General features: G+C 38.9%; 1 protein-coding gene across 1 annotated transcript in view; it reads left to right on the top strand.

Annotated features, from left to right (window-relative positions):
• The window catches only part of SPMAP2L (sperm microtubule associated protein 2 like), a 52,759-nt gene that overhangs the window by 11,263 nt on the left and 24,861 nt on the right, over positions 1 to 16,635 (top strand). Inside the window, exons 2-3 of the mRNA XM_070612882.1 lie at positions 4,917 to 4,947; positions 10,551 to 10,616. Of these exons, the coding sequence (XP_070468983.1) occupies positions 4,917 to 4,947; positions 10,551 to 10,616 (97 nt within the window). The remainder of the gene's footprint in view (positions 1 to 4,916; positions 4,948 to 10,550; positions 10,617 to 16,635) is intronic.

Here is a 16,635-nt window from a genome sequence, read left to right as displayed (position 1 = left end):
TTTCATATAGGCATCCTCTCCCAACTCCTTCACCACCACCCCACCTCCAGCCCCACATTATTGGGGCATCCTATAGGACAAATTGTTTTAAAGTAAATACCAGATGCTGTGTCATTTCATCCATAAATTCCTCAGTATGCATTTCTAATTGCTAAGGGCTTTTTAAAAAAAAATTAATTATCATGTAATTATTACACTGAACAAAATTTATGATTAATCTTTGATACCCTCTAATACCCACTAAATATTTAGGCTTCCCTAATTGTCTCAAAAATGTATTTTCCAGTTGGTTTTGTTAAATTAGGCCTCAGACAAGGGCCACACATTGCATTTGGGAGGTTATGTGCCTTCTTTTTTATTCTTTATCACCAACCCTTATCTTCTCCCTTTTTTAAAAAAATTTTTTTAAGATTTTTAAATTTTAAAAAATTTTTTTCCTTTTTCTCCCCAAAAGCCCCCTGGTACATAGTTGTATATTTTAGTTGTGGGCGTTCTAGTTGTGGCATGAGGGATGCTGCCTCAGCGTGGCTTGATGAGCAGTGCCATGTCCGCACCCAGGATTCAAACCGACAAAACACTGGGCTGCCTGCAGCGGAGCACGTGAACTTAACCACTCGGCCACAGGGCCAGCCCCTTATCTTCTCCCTTTTAAAAACACTATTTGTTAGAAAAATTGGGTAAAATATCCCATATTCTGAATTTGATTTGTTCTTTGTGATGTCTTTAAATTTTTCTTCTAGCTCCCATATTTCTTGCAAATCGTATAGATTAAGAAGCTTGCTTAGATTCAGAATAAATCATTTCGGGCAAGAATATTTCGCAGATGATGCTGTGCACTTCCTCTTGCATGACGCTTCCAGGCACAGTGTTTGGCTCTCCCATTTGTGTGGTTCTAAGGTTGATAAATAGGTTCAGGTGAGGTCAGCTCATTGCTCCATTATAAGGTTCCCCATCCACCTTTCGCCAAATGGTTTTAGCATCCAGTCTCATTCATTGCCTCGATTCCATTATTTTATTAGGGATAAGATAGGGCCTCTTTTGAACCCATGTTTGATGCTGTCACTGGCAATTATGTTACAAGCCTTCAGAACCCATTCATGTAATGTAGCAGTAAGAACTTTTTTAAATGCATGCTTTGCTTAGTGTACTTTTATCTTCGCAGTACAATCACTATATTCTTTGTGTTTTGTGTTTCTAGTTTGCTTTTTTAAATGATGTTTAAAGCTTGCTTAGAGCAACATCCAACAAGAATCATCCCCAAGAATAGTTAGTAAATCTGTTTTAAATTTCTTCAACTCTCTTCTGTTTTTAAATATTAATTTTTGTAAGGAGAGCTCTATAATTATTCCATTCTAGCATTAAAGTTGTTTCAGGCTAATATGTTTTCCTTGACCAGTTCTTTGTTGCAAAAATAAAGTAATTGAGAAAGTGCCTCATAAGATGGGTTTTTGTAAGAACTTGCATATAAGGTAAGCTCCTCTTTTCTGAGGAATAGCTTTTTGGGAAAAATCTTGCCTTATGTTCACTAATTTATGGTACTTTGCTTGAAACTCTCTTATTTTTCTTGATTTAACTTGATTTTTTGAAACACATATATCAAGAGTAAAGTTTGAGGAAGGAAAAAAGTAAGAAAGCAGGATTCTCTTCACCTCTCCATTATCAAGTCTGATAATTTATTTTGTGCCTGTATAACACCATTGAGACCTCACAAGAGAAATTATTTCAGATTTCAATATTAGGAAAAGTTGGTGTTCTCTGCTTTCAGTGGTAGGATGCTCTGATACAACTGTACTGAGCTTTATGATACATTCTTCTTTTGTTTCATTTTATTTTCCTTTCCTTTCTCCCTCTGCTATTTTTCTACCTCTCTCCTTGAGTTTTTCATCTTAAAACAGATAATATCCTATTGTAGTGTATGTGTTTATGTAAGCAACCGCAAATCCTTTTAGGAATGAGAGGAGGGTATAAATACATAAAGAAACCAGTGAAAAGACATGTGAGTACCTGTTCCCAATTAGTTTCTCCTTTCACTAATATTAGTTTTCATAGTTGGAACCCTTAATAGCAAATGCTTCCTGAACAGTCACTTGAACTTAACAATTACTTAAACAAATGTTCTTCTTTATTCACAGAAATGTAAGCAGAATCTTAACTCTTGAATTTTTAGGATTAATAATAGCTACCATTTGTTGTGTATTTACTGTGTTTTGGGCACTATGCAATGTGCTTTTCATGTATTATCTTATTTAACTTTCATATAACAACGTTTTGAGGTAAGAACCCGTTTTACACTTGAGAAGACCAAGGTACAGAGAGCATAGGTAAACTCGCCCAAGATCAGAGGTTAGATCCAGGATCTGGTTGCTGGCAGTCTGATTCCAGAGCCAGTGATCTTACCCATGAAACAGTACTGTAATAGTCCCCAGGTTGTCTGCTTCAAAAAGTGCCAATGCCCATGTCTTACCCCTAGAGGGTGTGATTTAATTGGTCTGGACTGGGACCTGCAGAAAAGATCCCTAGGCGTTTCCGATGTGCAGACAAGCTTGGAAACCATTGTAACACCGCTTTGCTTGGGACATTAGCTAACAACAGCCACCTGAGAGCTATTTCATTCTACCAGTTGGTGAGATAACATCAAAAGTGTGTTTTCTAAAATAAAGAGTGTAAGCTCTACCATGGGAGAAGTTATAGTATGAAAGGACAATAGGAAAGAGCATTATTCATTCACGTTATCATATTTATAGAAGTTTTTTTAGGATTGATTCAGTATTATACTGACTCTCTGACCTGTGTACATAAAACTAGAAACCAAGCTTGGTAATACACGAGGAGTCCACAGAACACGTGCTGCGTCTTTCACGAGTGATAGCATGACTGGGCACAAGGACGTTTTTGTAGACTACTCTCCCTTTTCCTTAGGTCTGAGTCAGGTTACCCTTAAGAAGGAGAGTAATAGAAAATATCTGAATTCAAAAATTCCATTTCTTTTCTTTTCTTTTCTTTTCTTTTTTTTTAAAGTTCATAGCCTATCTCCTACTAGGCTGTCAACTCCTTGAGAAGAGAGACCACTCATTTTTGTTCTCTCAGCCCTGGCACCGTGCTGCACATAGCAGAAGTGGATCGATACTTGATGGTGTGTTTCCTGCAGGGCTCTGTTGAAGCTGTTGATACACTGAAGTTGTAACTAATGATTCTATCATTTGTCTACTCTCTGCACCTATTATAGGCAAGGTGCTTTACATTTATGACACAGACCTACCTATTATCCTCCTATCTAAGAAGGGGAAACTGAGTTTCAGAGAAGTTAATTCCTTTGCCTGAGATTGTGCAGCCAAGTAAGTAACAAATGAGCCATGTCTGTCTGTTGCCCGAGCACACCCACTTTCCTTCACCCAAAGCACTCCAGAGGGTAGAAAATGTTATTTCAGAACTCTTGGATGTGATTAAAAACTCCCAAGAAGAAACTGTCTGGAACAATCTGTCATTATGAGGCCTATTATAATAGACCTTTGGATAACTTGGCCTGTATGATTTCCTACATTTTCCCACATTAAAAAAAACTTCTACACATGCTTTTTAATTTGCTTAACCATGTCTTCTGTTTTGGAAATTTCAGGTGTATCCAGTTTTCCACTGTTAAAGATACTGCAGTGAACATTTTTGTGCATAAATCTTTGCCCACACTTGGAATTGTTTCTTTAGGGTACATTTCTAGAATTAGAATTGGATTAAGGAACACTGTATAAGGAATGCTGACTCATCCTGCCAAGTCGTTTTCCATAAAGTGTACTAATTAAATTTCTACCAGCAGTACCCAAGTACTCATCTCATCTTACCTTTCCAGCATCATTATCCTTTGCAAAAAGTTTGCTAATTGATAGTTTAAAAAATATCTCATTTTCGGGGCTGGCCTGGTAGCATTGTGGTTAGGTTCACACATTCCACTTTGGTGGCCCAGGGTTTGTGGGTTCGGATCTTGGGCACAGACCTACGCACCCCTCATCAAGCCGTGCTGTGGTGGCATCCCACATACAAAATACAGGAAGACTGGCACAGATGTTAGCTCAGGGCCAATCTTCCTCATCAAAAAAGAATCTCATATTTTATTTGCATGTTTTGCTTACAAGCAAATTTGAACTTTTTCTTTTGTTTATTAGCCTTTTACAGGTCTTCATATATGAATTCAGTTCCCATCCTTTGTCCATTTAACTTTTGACACCTACCTTAATGTTTTCCTTATTCATCTATACATTTTGTACTCTTCAAATATTGAGACTATTGTCTTTATAATATTGGTTGCCAAATATTCCTCCAAATTTTTTCCTGTTCAACTTTTAATTTTTGACACAGAGAAGTTTCAATTTTTAAATATTTTAACCTTTTTTTTTTTTTTGAGGAAGATTAGCCCTGAGCTAACATCTGCTGCCAATCCTCCTGTTTTTGCTGAAGAAGACTGGCCCTGAGCTAGCATCCATGCCCATCTTCCTCTACTTTATATGTGGGATGCCTGCCACAGCATGGGTTGCCAAGCAGTGCCATGTCCGTACCCGGGATCTGAACCGGTGAACCTGGGGCTGCCGAAGCAGAACGTGCGAACTTAACCACTGCACCACTGGGCCAGTCCCTAATCTGTATTTGTCCTCTATATCTTTTGTCACCTTTAGCTCTAAGAGATTAAAATCCAGTGATTAAGTAGATGTTCTCTTATTTTTGCTCCAATTAGAGTTTTAAAAAAATATTTAACTCCTTGATTTACCTGTGGTTTATTTTGGTACACAGCGTGACAGATTTAATTTGGTCATTTCCCTAAATAGTTATTTTTCCTAGCTCCTTTCTCTGTTGATTTGTGATGCTGTCTTTATCCTATCTTTGGTTCTTACTGAATCTAATTTTTGCTTTTACTTTCCTTTTCACAGATCCTGGTCCCCGTGTCTTTGTAAGGAAAAGGTAAGACTATAGGTATAATACTCTCCAGCCTAGCTGGATGGAACAGACTCAAGGTGGGCCATTTGAAGTGAAAGCCTGTCTTGGGCGTTGTGAGAAGAGGATTTCTGTGTTTTCCCTTTTTCATTAGGCCCTTTTCTAATGACAATTCCTGTGGGAGAAGGAAAGAAGAGAGAGAAAGTGATTTGGGAGTGAGATGGGGAAGAAGACTGAGATGTTGGAGAGCATTATAGTCCCCGTTTTACTTGTTTGCTGAATGCTAGGCGTGTCACATGCTAGGTCTGAACCTGTAAGGGCCTTGGGTTCTTGACAGTCTCCATGTCATAGATTTTCTGAAGATCCAGGTCAATGTGTCCCAGTCTTGCCTTGTCTCTCATTCAAGTACAGTAGCTAACGAAATCTCAAGAAAATGCCCTCTATGAAAAAAAGTGTGTGTGTGTGTGTGTGTGTGTGTGTGTACATACAATGTGCAAAATAGATGCCTCTTGAAAGTAGATACTTACTCTTGGTTTGGCTAAGATATAGTTAGAAGAGGTAACGATAGAATCATTAAAGAGAAATACCAAGGGTTCTTGTCAATGGTTCATATAGATGAGAAGTGAATAATACCAGATTTTGTTTTTATCCGCTCTTGTAATAAGTGAGTTAAAACCATTCATATTTATTGTTATTGTTTAACATTTACGTTTATTGTTATTAGAGTTGTTTTGCCTTTCCTATTTACTAGGCTTTCTAATTGTTTTTATTCTCACCTCTTTCAGGCGGTAAATACTGCTACCTTGTTTTTATGTAATGTTTTGCAGTTTAAAACATTTTTTTTTCCTCACAAGAATCCTGAGAAGTCCATAGGGGAGATGTAATCAACTAGATTTTACTGAGAGAAAATGAAATTCAGAGAAATGATGTCACTTTCCCAAAGTTGTATGGTGGCTGAGAGAACAATTGGTGGAACTAACATTTACTAGATGTTACCAAATTACCACATTACTTCCAATAAGTGTGTGCTGAGTGAGCAAACTCTCCTGTGGTTAGATGGACAGCGAAATAGTTTATCCCTAGTAAGTTTTATACTTTGAAAAAAAGACTGTGAAGAAAGTGTTTCTTAAAATTTTTGTTGTTATGCTACTTCTTGCTTTTGTTTGATTGGTTAATTTGGTTTGATTCTATGAGGGAATGGTGCTACCTCCATTATGTAACCCTGTCCCCATCCTATAAAAATTCGTGTTAAACAAATGTGCTATCCCTGATTGTTATGAAAGAAAATGTCTTCTGAGTATAAACAAATTAGTTAAATGTAAAAGAGAATTTTGACTGAAAGAGAGAATTATTTGAATTACCTCATTAATTTAGACCTGAAATCATTTCCATAATTGTTGTTATATAAATGTATATTTGTTGCTCTGCATGCAAGGTAAGGATTTCAAAAACTTTCTTAGCTATTGGCAAACTGTAGGAGACTAATTGTCAATAAAGACATGGGACAGCAGTGTAATCCTCATTTGAAGAAATCTGCCTTCAAGAGTTAAATCCTTCAGCCTCATTCTTTTGTTTCTGCACAGGATCACGACTAGACATTGTGAGGTAACGCAATACCCAAGAGAGAAGGGAAGCCTGAGTTAAGATGAAGAGATGTAGTTTGGAGGTGTAGCTATGGTGACGTAATGCATAGTAAGTGAATGAAAAGGAGGTGTTGGTCAGACCTCTACACAGAATTAGCAGTTGTTAATGAGATTATTTCCAGTTGAAATAAGAACCCAATTTAAGTATCTACAGGAATGAACTAGGAAACTATCAATAGTCTTGTATAAAATGATACATTAAAAAAATGCTTAGCTGGTGAAGAGAAAGCAGTGAGGGAAATCTTGGCTTGGAGGTGATTATGGAAGCCAGAAGCTCACTTGCTCGAAAAGATTAATATATAATACAATGTTTTGTCTGCAGCTATGAATTTCTTTCTCCTCCACCTAGTCCCCCTCCCTGGAAAGCTCGCTTAGGCTGTCTCACAGGGCTCACGCAGTACCTACGTGGCAAAGCCGTTCTTCTCTTGAATAGGATGTAGATTTTTTTTCTGGCAATGGACGGTATCTTCATTGTTTCTAGATATTTACTGGCTGGTTTGGGGTTACATCATTATCAATTACGTAGCAGATCCCGAACGTTTCACTACCAAAGAATCTTTTAGTTATCTCTACCCACTCCCACAATCTCATGTTTTGAAAGATTTTTGTTGTTGTTGTTGTTGTTTACAAAACACACTGCATTTGTTAATTTTTTGAAAAGTTAAGGACACATCTAAGTATTGATCAGAGTCTCCTATCAGCATTAAGTAACATATGGAGATGATATAATTCAGAAACAAATTTGGTATTTTGGGTAGTGTCTACAGCCTGGCTGTGGGTGGTATAGGATTCCATTTGACTTTTTGAAATGTTCTGAAGGTAGTGGACTCCCATTATTATCTTCGTGGATGCCCTAAGGATTTGGGAACTGCAGGCTGGAAACTCTTGTATTAAGCAGCAGAGTCCTGAGGGACAAAATACAGGTGGATTAGTTACAATAGAAAAGGGGGGAGTTAGAAGAGTCCAGAGGATGAGACACTGGGGAAAAAAAGGTGTGGAGGTGGGGTACCATTCTTACTACCTTCAAACATGTATTTTATCTAGCAACCTCTTTGATTGATAAAACAGTTTAAACAATCTTAAATGTATCCTGTATCCGGTTTACGGATAGTTCCATGATTTTCCCTTATAGAGCACTTATAATGAGTTTATATTTTAAACAATTAAATACCAATTCAGTTCAACTCGACTAGCATTTACTGAGTATTTACTACATACAAAGTGTCATGTTAGGTGCTGCAGGTGAGAAAGGAAAAAGGAACTAACATTTATTGAGTACCCAATCCATTGCTAAAATGTGCTAGGCACACAACCCTTTGAGATGGGTACAGTTATTTTCATTTATAGATGAGGCTAACCACATTGGCCTCCTGTTATTTTTCAAACATATAGGTATGCTTCTGCCCCAGGGCCTTTGCACTTGCTATTTATTGCTACTGGAATGGGATGATCTTTCCCTGAAAAATGTTTATAGCTAGTCATTGTTCAAATGTAACTGATCAGTAATGCCTTCTTTGACCGCCTATTGAAAATCGCAGCCCTCTCCCCATCACATACTCCTTATCCCCCTCACTTGCTTCGTTTTTCTTTATACCTCTTACTAGCATCTAATGTACTATATATTTACTTTATTTCATGTATTGTCTTTCTGTCCCCACTTGAGGGCAAGGGTTTTTGTCTGCTTTATTCACCAGTGTACTCCCAGCCCTGGAACACTACTTGGTACATAGTAAGTGCTCAGTAAATATTTGTTGAACGAACGAACTAAAGCTCAGAGAACTAAGTAACTTGATCAGGTATAAGAAAATGGCACTCCATTTTAAAATAATAAAACCCAGAATCTCCACTGTTAGTACTGGAATAATAATATCTTAGGTGAAAAGAATTGTTGGACCACGTGTTCCATGTCCCCAAGGTTGGTTGCTGTCGCCACCACTCTGACCTCGGGGGAGCTATTCCGCTGTCACTACTGTGGCCTAGTTTGTATGCATAGAATCCTTTACTTGCATTACTCCCCTAGCACAGGTAAGGCAAAGCAGTAAGGGGCAAATAGGTCATTACTGAAGGCTGAAGGGCAACGCAAGTGTATTAAACACAGAATAACGTGAAAATAGACCATCTGATTAAGCCTTTTAACTTGATGTTCAGGGTGGATGGTCAGTTTTGTGATTGTGCAATTTGGGGAGTTCTTAACTATTAATGCCTCCCGGCCTCGTCCCACTTTCTGAAAGGAGCTTTGTGATGCATCAATCACCGTTTAATTGAGGAGGCCATGTCTTCACATGAGGGTTTGCACTGGCTGTGTCAGGCCTGAATCCTGCTTGACACCAGGGCCAGGGCTTATCCTAACACAAACAGTTTAGAGCCTGTTAAAGAGCTCAGGCAAGTTTTAGGGAGAATGCTTTTCCTGGTCACCTCCCTTTTTGTAACAGAAGCACTTTCCTTGAGTAATTCTCTTGGCCTCTTGCCTCATCACTGAACTAGACTCCCCAGGGAGTGGGAATGACATGTGTCTGATGGAGGTGGGAGAGAGAACCGGCCCCTTCTGGGTCCTGTCCCTTTGGGACCTGCCTGTCTACAGTGAGTCATCTTTGTGGTCTGCTTTCTGTCACATAGCAAACTTAGCCCCTGGGGGGGATGGGGGGAGGCTTGCAACTTTGGGGCACAAGTTCAATTCAGGGATGTCAGTGATCCACATTACTCTCTGCAATATCATTTAGTCAGTAATAAAGTATTTTTATTCTATTGGTCCAACTCCTGTGCCTATTTTTCATTCAGTTCGGTGGGCAAAAAAGGGTGTTATTTGTTGTGCCCTTCAAACTCCAAGCAAGTACTTAAGCAGTCATAATATGAGCTACAGTAACATAGGTGGTGTATCAGTCTGCGTAGGATAGGCCATGCTGCAGTGACAAACAAGATACAAAACTCTCAATGACCTAATGCAATGAGAGTGTATTTCTCCCTCACATCACAGCCAAGTGTGAGTTGGCTGGCCCTGCTCTGTCTTGTAGCTATGCCATCTAGAATATGTGCCTTCTAGAGTCACTGCAACAGGGAAAGAAAGAGATGGAGGCATGCTAGCTCTTAAGTGCCTTGCCCTGAAAGTGATACGTAACACTTCTGCTGAAGTTAGACATAACTAGTCATAGCTCGTCACGTAGCTCCAAACAGCTGCAAGGGAGGCTGAGAAATGTAGAGAAACCCTTGGATACTTGGGAAGCACAAATATCCCCACATGTCTGCTGTAGGTGGATTCAGAAGAGTCCGGGAAGGTCCAAGGGGGCAGAGTAGGGAAGAAAGGGGGTGGGGTGGTACCCAAAATATATTTTGCCTATTTCATAGTTTTCCCAAAGCCAGATATTCTGTCTGAAGTTTATCTGTACAATCTCATCAGAATCCAAAGCCATCAAGCCATTTGCAAATTAACAATATAAGAATGGAGGGTTGGGGGCTGGCCCCGTGGCCGAGTGGTTAAGTTCGTGTGCTCCGCTGCAGGCGGCCCAGTGTTTCGTTGGTTCGAATCCTGGGCGTGGACATGACACTGCTCATCAAACCACGCTGAGGCAGCGTCCCACATGCCACAACTAGAAGGACCCACAACAAAGAATAAACAGCTATGTACTGGGGGGCTTTGGAGAGAAAAAGGAAACAAATAAAATCTTAAAAAAAAAAAAAAAAGAATGGAGGGTTTTTCCCATTAAGTGTGCATTTTATCTGAGGTCTTCTGGAGACAATATACTTTGGTTTTATTGCATTTTTGTTGTTTTTGTTTCACTTTGTACTATATTATTAATGATTCCAGGAGTGAGAATTTTGAGTCCACAATATTTTTTAATCCTTTGAGCTATTCAGCACTCTTCAAATCATATCAAATAGGGCATGGGTGGGGGGAGTTTTTGCCCCTTGGGATTTATTTGAGTAGGAGTCATCTGATGTAACTATATTTGTTAAGCATTCTCTTTGAGTTAACCAGCTGGTGTTTGTTAGTTTTTTTTCTAGGAAGAGAATCCAAGATCTTTCTAGGCCTAAAAAACAATGGGGAGCCCCAGATAGGTAAGGCAATGTTGTATAGTCTTGTTTGTGATGATTGTGTTGCTTATATTAAATAGATAAATATTATTCTTACCTTCCCACTAACCCTGCATCCCAGGTATATCCACCTCTCTGCTCAACTAGATCCACTGAAACAATATTGTCACCTCAGTTGAGTCAACGTATGGAAGGCTAACCTTAGTTCAGTGGTTCTCAAATTTGTTTGCACATTGGAATCACCTGGGGACATGTAAAACTGACTGATGCCTGGGTCCTGTCCCCAGAAATCCTGATTTACTTGGTCTGGGGTGCAGCCTAGGCTTCAGGAGTGTTAAAAGCTTCCCAGATGATTCTAGTAGGCAGACGGATTGGAGAACCACTTTGACACTCTCGTGTCCATCCTCCAGGTTCAACTTCCCTGCCTCTAACATCTGGTCCTGCTGTCTCTAAGCTTCTGCCCAGAGCACACTTGTTCTCTGGATCTCCAGCGTGCTGGATGCACTGTCCTTCTGCCCTTGGCCATAGGACTCCCCCTTTTCTTCTTTGGCTCCTGAGTAAAGCTGAATTTTTTTTCCTTTTTTTGTGATCTCCTATTGCTTTAAAAAAATTAATGGACTTTATTTTTTAAAGCAGTTTTAGGCTCACAGAAAAATTGAGCAGAAGTACAGGGTTTCTATATTACCACCCATGCCTCTAGTTTCCCTTATTATTAACATCTTATGTTAATGTAGCCCATTTGTTACAATTGATGAAGAAATACTGACACATTATTAACTAACGTCTGTAGTTTACATTAAGGTTTATTTTTTGTGTTGTATATTTCTACGGGTTTTGACAAATGCATAATGTCATGTGTCCACCATTACAGTGTTATGCAGAATAGTTTCACTGCCCTAAAAGTTACCTGTGCGCTACCTGCTCATCCCTTTCCCTCTCTGAACCCCTCACAACCACTGATATTTTTACTCTATCTATAGTTTTGCCTTTTCCAGAATGTCATATAGTTGAAGTCATACAATATGTAACTTTTTCAGTTAACAGTATGTGCTTAAGCTTCCTCCATGTCTTTTCATTGCATGATAGCTCATTTCTTTTTAGCACTGGGTAATGTTCCATTGTCTGGTTGTACCACAGTCTGTTCCATTCATCTGTTGAAGGGCATGTTGGTTGCTTCCAATTTTTGGCAATCACAAATAAAGCTGCTATGAACATTCATAGGCAGGGTTTTGCATAGATGTGAGTTTTCATCTCGTTTGGGTAAATATCTAGGAATGCAATTGCTGCATCATATGGTAAGAATATGTTTAGCTTTGTAAAAAACTTCTAAATTGTCTTCAAAAGTGTCTGTACCAATCCCACCAGCAATGAATAACAGTTCCTGTTGTTCCACATTCTCATCAGCATTTGATGTTTTGTATTTTATCCATTCTAATAGGCGTATAGTGGTATCTCATTGTTTTAATTTGCATTTCCCTAATGACATGATCTTGAGCATATTTCGTATGCTTATTTGCCATCTTTGGTGAAGTGTCTGTTCAGCTCTTTTGCTCACTTTTTAATTGGGTTGTTTGTTTTCTTATTGTTGAATTGTAATAGTTCTTTGTATATTTTGAATACCAGTCAGATGCTAATAGATTGAATGTTTGTGTCCCCCTCAAAATGCATATGTTAAAACCTAATCCCTAATATGATGGTATTTGGAGGTGACCTTTGGGAGGTGATTAGGTCAACTGGGTGGAGCCCTGATGAATGGGGTTAGTGCCCTTATAAAAGAGATCTCAGAAAGTTCCTTCTCCCCTTCTGCAATGTGAGGACAAGGTGAGAAGATGCCTGGCTATGAAGTAGGAAGCAGGTCCTCACCAGACGCCAAATCTACTGATGCTTTAATCTTGGACTTCCCAGCCTCCAGAACTGTTAGCAACAAATTTGCGTTGTTTATAAGCCACTCCCTCTATGGTATTGTTATAGTAACCTGAATGAACTAAGACATCAGATATGTGTTTTGCAAATATGCTGGTCTTTTCATTCTCTTAGCAGTGTCTTTTGAAGAGAAAAAGTTTTTAATTTTAATGCAGTCAAATTTGTCAATTTTTTCTTTCATGAATTGTGCTTTTGGTGTCATACTTAAAAATGCATTGTAAAATCCATTGTCACCTAGATGTTCTCTTATATTATTTTCTAGAAGTTTCAGAGTTTTGCATTTTACATTTAGATCTGTGTTACATTTCAAGTTAATTTTTGTGAAAGGTGTAAGGTTTATGTCTAGATTCATTTTTTTGCATGTGGATGCCCAGTTTTTCTGGCACCATTTATTGAAAAGACTATCATTTCTCTATTGGATTGGCTTCACTCCCTTGTCAAAGGTTAGTTGGCTGTATTTGTGTAGATCTATTTCTAGGATCTGTATTTTGTCCCATTGATCTATTTGTCTGTTCTTTCACCAATACCACCCTGTCTCGGTTACTGTAGCTTTATAGTAAGTCTTGAAGTCAGGTGGCATCAGTCCTCTGAATGTATTCTTCTCCTTCAATATTGGGCTGGCTATTCTGGGTCTTTTGCCTCTCCATATAAACTTTAGAATCAGTTTGTCGATATCCACAAAGTAACTTGTTGGGATTTTGATTGGGATTGCGTTGGATCCATAGAGCAGGTTGGGAAGAACTGAAATCTTGACAATAGTGAGTCTTCCTGTCCATGAACATGAACTGTCTCTTCATTTGTTCAGTTTTTCTTTGATTTCTTTCATCAGAGTTTTGTAGTTCTTCTTTATATAGATCTTGTACATATATTGTTAGATTTATACCTATGTATTTACAATTTTTTGGTGCTAGTGTAAATGCTGTTATGTTTTTAACTTCAAATTCCAATTGTTCATTGTTGGTATATAAGAAATCAGTAGAATTTGGATATTAATGTTGTATCCTGAAACTTTGCTATAATCTAAAAACTGAATTTTTAAAAGCCTTGTTTTTGAACATTAAAAATATAATATGCTTTAAATTCTCTTTTTCATGGATGGATATATATACATGTATTAGAGGTACACATTGATAAGAGATGTGTTAACAAATATTGCTAGAACTGTCAGTAATCTTAAAACACTCTTCCCTACCCACCCCTATTTGAAACCAGTAGAAAAACTGAAGGAGTGATTTCATTAGGGAATTGAACTCAGAAAAGTTCATCCAGCTTGCAGGTACCAAAACTGAAATTTGAATCTATGTCCGTCGCCCAGAAAGCCCATTTATTTACAGCACTGACTGTTTTAGAAAGGCATGGTCCCTTTGATGGCATGGAGAACTGGAGTCAGGAAGATTGATTTGGGGCTGTTACAATAATGCAGGAGAGAAATAATGAAGGCCTGTCCTAAGACGGTGGCCTTAAGGGTTAAGAGAAAGGTTAGAGTCAAGATAGAGATGGACAGGGGCTGCCCCCATGGCTGAGTGTTTAAGTTCGTGCGCTCCGCTTTGGCAGCCCAGGGTTTCACCGGTTTGGATCCTGGGCGCTGACATGGCACCGCTCATCAGGCCATGCTCAGGTGGCATCCCACATAGCACAACCAGAAGGAGCTATAACTAGAATATGCAACTATGTACTCGGAAGCTTTGGGGAGAAGAAGCAGCAAAAAAAAAAAAAAAAAGAAAAAAAAAAGCAGATTGGCAACAGATATTATCTCAGGGGCTAATCTTTAAAAGAAAAACAAAACAGACAGAGATGGACAGAATTTAGTGACAAATGAAATGTAAGAGTCTGAGGGAGAGGAGGAGTCAAATATGATTTCTAGGTTTCTATCTTTAGAAATAGAGTGGAAAACGCTGTTATAACTGTGAAAGGAAATATAAGACTGGGATGGATTTGGGAGGAAGGAACATTTGGTCATGGGGGGTGCTTTTGAGACATTCAGTAAGTATTTGGAAATACAGAGTTAGCACTCAGGAGAATACTTGAGGATACTTGGAGATGCTATTTTGGAATCATCAGTATTTAGTAGTAATAAAAAAAAATATTGAGGAGGATGGAACCCTGAGACACAGGCCATTGAGAAAGTTGTGAAAGAGGAACTGCCTAAGGAAGCTGAGAAAGCGTAGGCAAAAGGAAATCAGGAAAGAGAGCGCCTCAAAAGCCAAGGAAGGAAATTATTAAAAGGAAGATGGATCCTATGAGGACAGATTCAAAGAGTTTGTGGTGGGCCAGACTGGCAAAGAAGGATTAAAGACTGACTTCTATCTTCAAGTATGTAAACCAGTTTAAAGAGATGAAAGCTAAATCAATATTTGTTTTATAATAGACATTATAAGAATTTCAGAACAGTAACACTGCGGAAGGAAACTGATGAAAGCTGTTTCGTGTTTCCTGACTCTGGAAATCTGTTAGAGACTAGAGATTTTGCTGTTCAGAAAGGGATGACTGAACACAGAACTCTCAAGAACATTTCTAGTTCCCTATTGTAGAATTCCAGGGTGTGATTGCACCAGACTTTGTTATATTTCATGGATCCAGCAAACAGGTAGGACATGGGTAAGAATCTTATGCTCGGGGGTCAAGTCCTTCATATGGACCGTAGAAGATTAAAATTTTATTTCCTTGATATTGCTAGCCATGTGACAGCTAAACATAGGTGACTCTTTAAATGCTGGCACAGTAGAGTGAACAACTACCTGCATGATATGCTACTTTAACATCCTGGTTCGTCTTCCATCTTCCTGGTGAACTTTGTATCCACATTTTTCTTGACTGTATAGTCTCTGCTCTTTCTCATCCCACTGATCCTTTTCTTCTAATTTATCTTGAGCCAGATCTCCTGTCTTTTACGTAATCCTCAGTGCTTTTAGTTCACACTATGTGTTTTCTAGTTTTTATGGACAGAATTTTCAAGGAGCTCGTAACCTCAAAGGGTTCAGTTCCTAGAAGGCATCATCAGGACCATGTTTTATGGACTTGATTTAACTGTTGTGTCTAAAGTTACTTTTGCTTTGAATTTGAAATAATGAATACAAAACCAGCATATTATCCATCACCCCTGCTTCCTATCCCTGACCCCTTAGCCTCTCTTCACCTGCACTTTTGTGTTTACCCCTAAGATACTTTTCATTTTTTCTGTTACTGCTGATATTCTCCTGGCCAAATCCTATTTTCTTTTGCTTTTTTCAGTTTCCATCCTTTTTGACGTCTAAATTATGTTTGATGCTTTTTGATCTATTGCATGCATCTTTTCTCAAAATCTTCCTCTCCTGACTCCCCTTCCATGGTGCTAACCTCTCTATCCACCAGCCTTTTCTTTAGGAAGCATAGTTATTGTCTTTCCCGCTGTCAGTCCCACTCTGACCCTTGTCGCCTGAGGCCCCAACTTCTGCTTTAGCCTCCCATTTTCTCTAATTTCTGTGTCCCATCACCATCAGGTGGGTCCAGTTTTTGCTATTCGTTCATTCATTAAACCATGATTGTGCCCCTGTTGTGTACAGCACTAAAGCATACAAGGAGGGAATCTCCCAAAGATTAAGATGTGGTCCCTCCCCTGGAAGAACGTACAGGCTGGTGAGGCAGGCTTTCTTTGTCCAAACTGTGGAGAGCTTTGTAAGCCACAGTCTGGAGTTGGGACTTCATTCTAAAGCCAGTGGAAACCTTTGAAGTAGCTTAAACAAGGGGATGGCTTGATCACTCTGGCAGTGGTGTGGAAAACAGAGTGGAGACAATGGGATCTGACAAGGGAGATAGCAATGGGAGTGAGGAGAAATGGACAGATTTGAGCCATATTTAGGAAATGGAATCAGCAGAATGTACAGGGTGGGGATTTAATTAATTAATTAATATTTCTAATAGTGACTCTGGCTGATGCTTACAGAGTAAAGAAAGAAACATTATCTGCCAAAATAGATACAAAGAAAAAAAAAACAGCTAGGGCCTTTTAAAGGAATAAACTCAATTGGTTGACAAATTCAGTTATGTGCAAACTCAGGTTACTCAGGTACCTTTTTCTGACTCGTCGACCAGGCCTCCAGGGCCGCCTCCTGCCTTCCCCACCCATTCCAACAATGCTAAT

This window comes from Equus przewalskii, chromosome 3 (genome assembly GCF_037783145.1).
Source record: "Equus przewalskii isolate Varuska chromosome 3, EquPr2, whole genome shotgun sequence".
NCBI classification, from domain to species: domain Eukaryota; kingdom Metazoa; phylum Chordata; class Mammalia; order Perissodactyla; family Equidae; genus Equus; species Equus przewalskii.
Note: the sequence above shows the minus strand (reverse complement) of the source record. Positions and strands in the feature narration are given on the sequence as shown.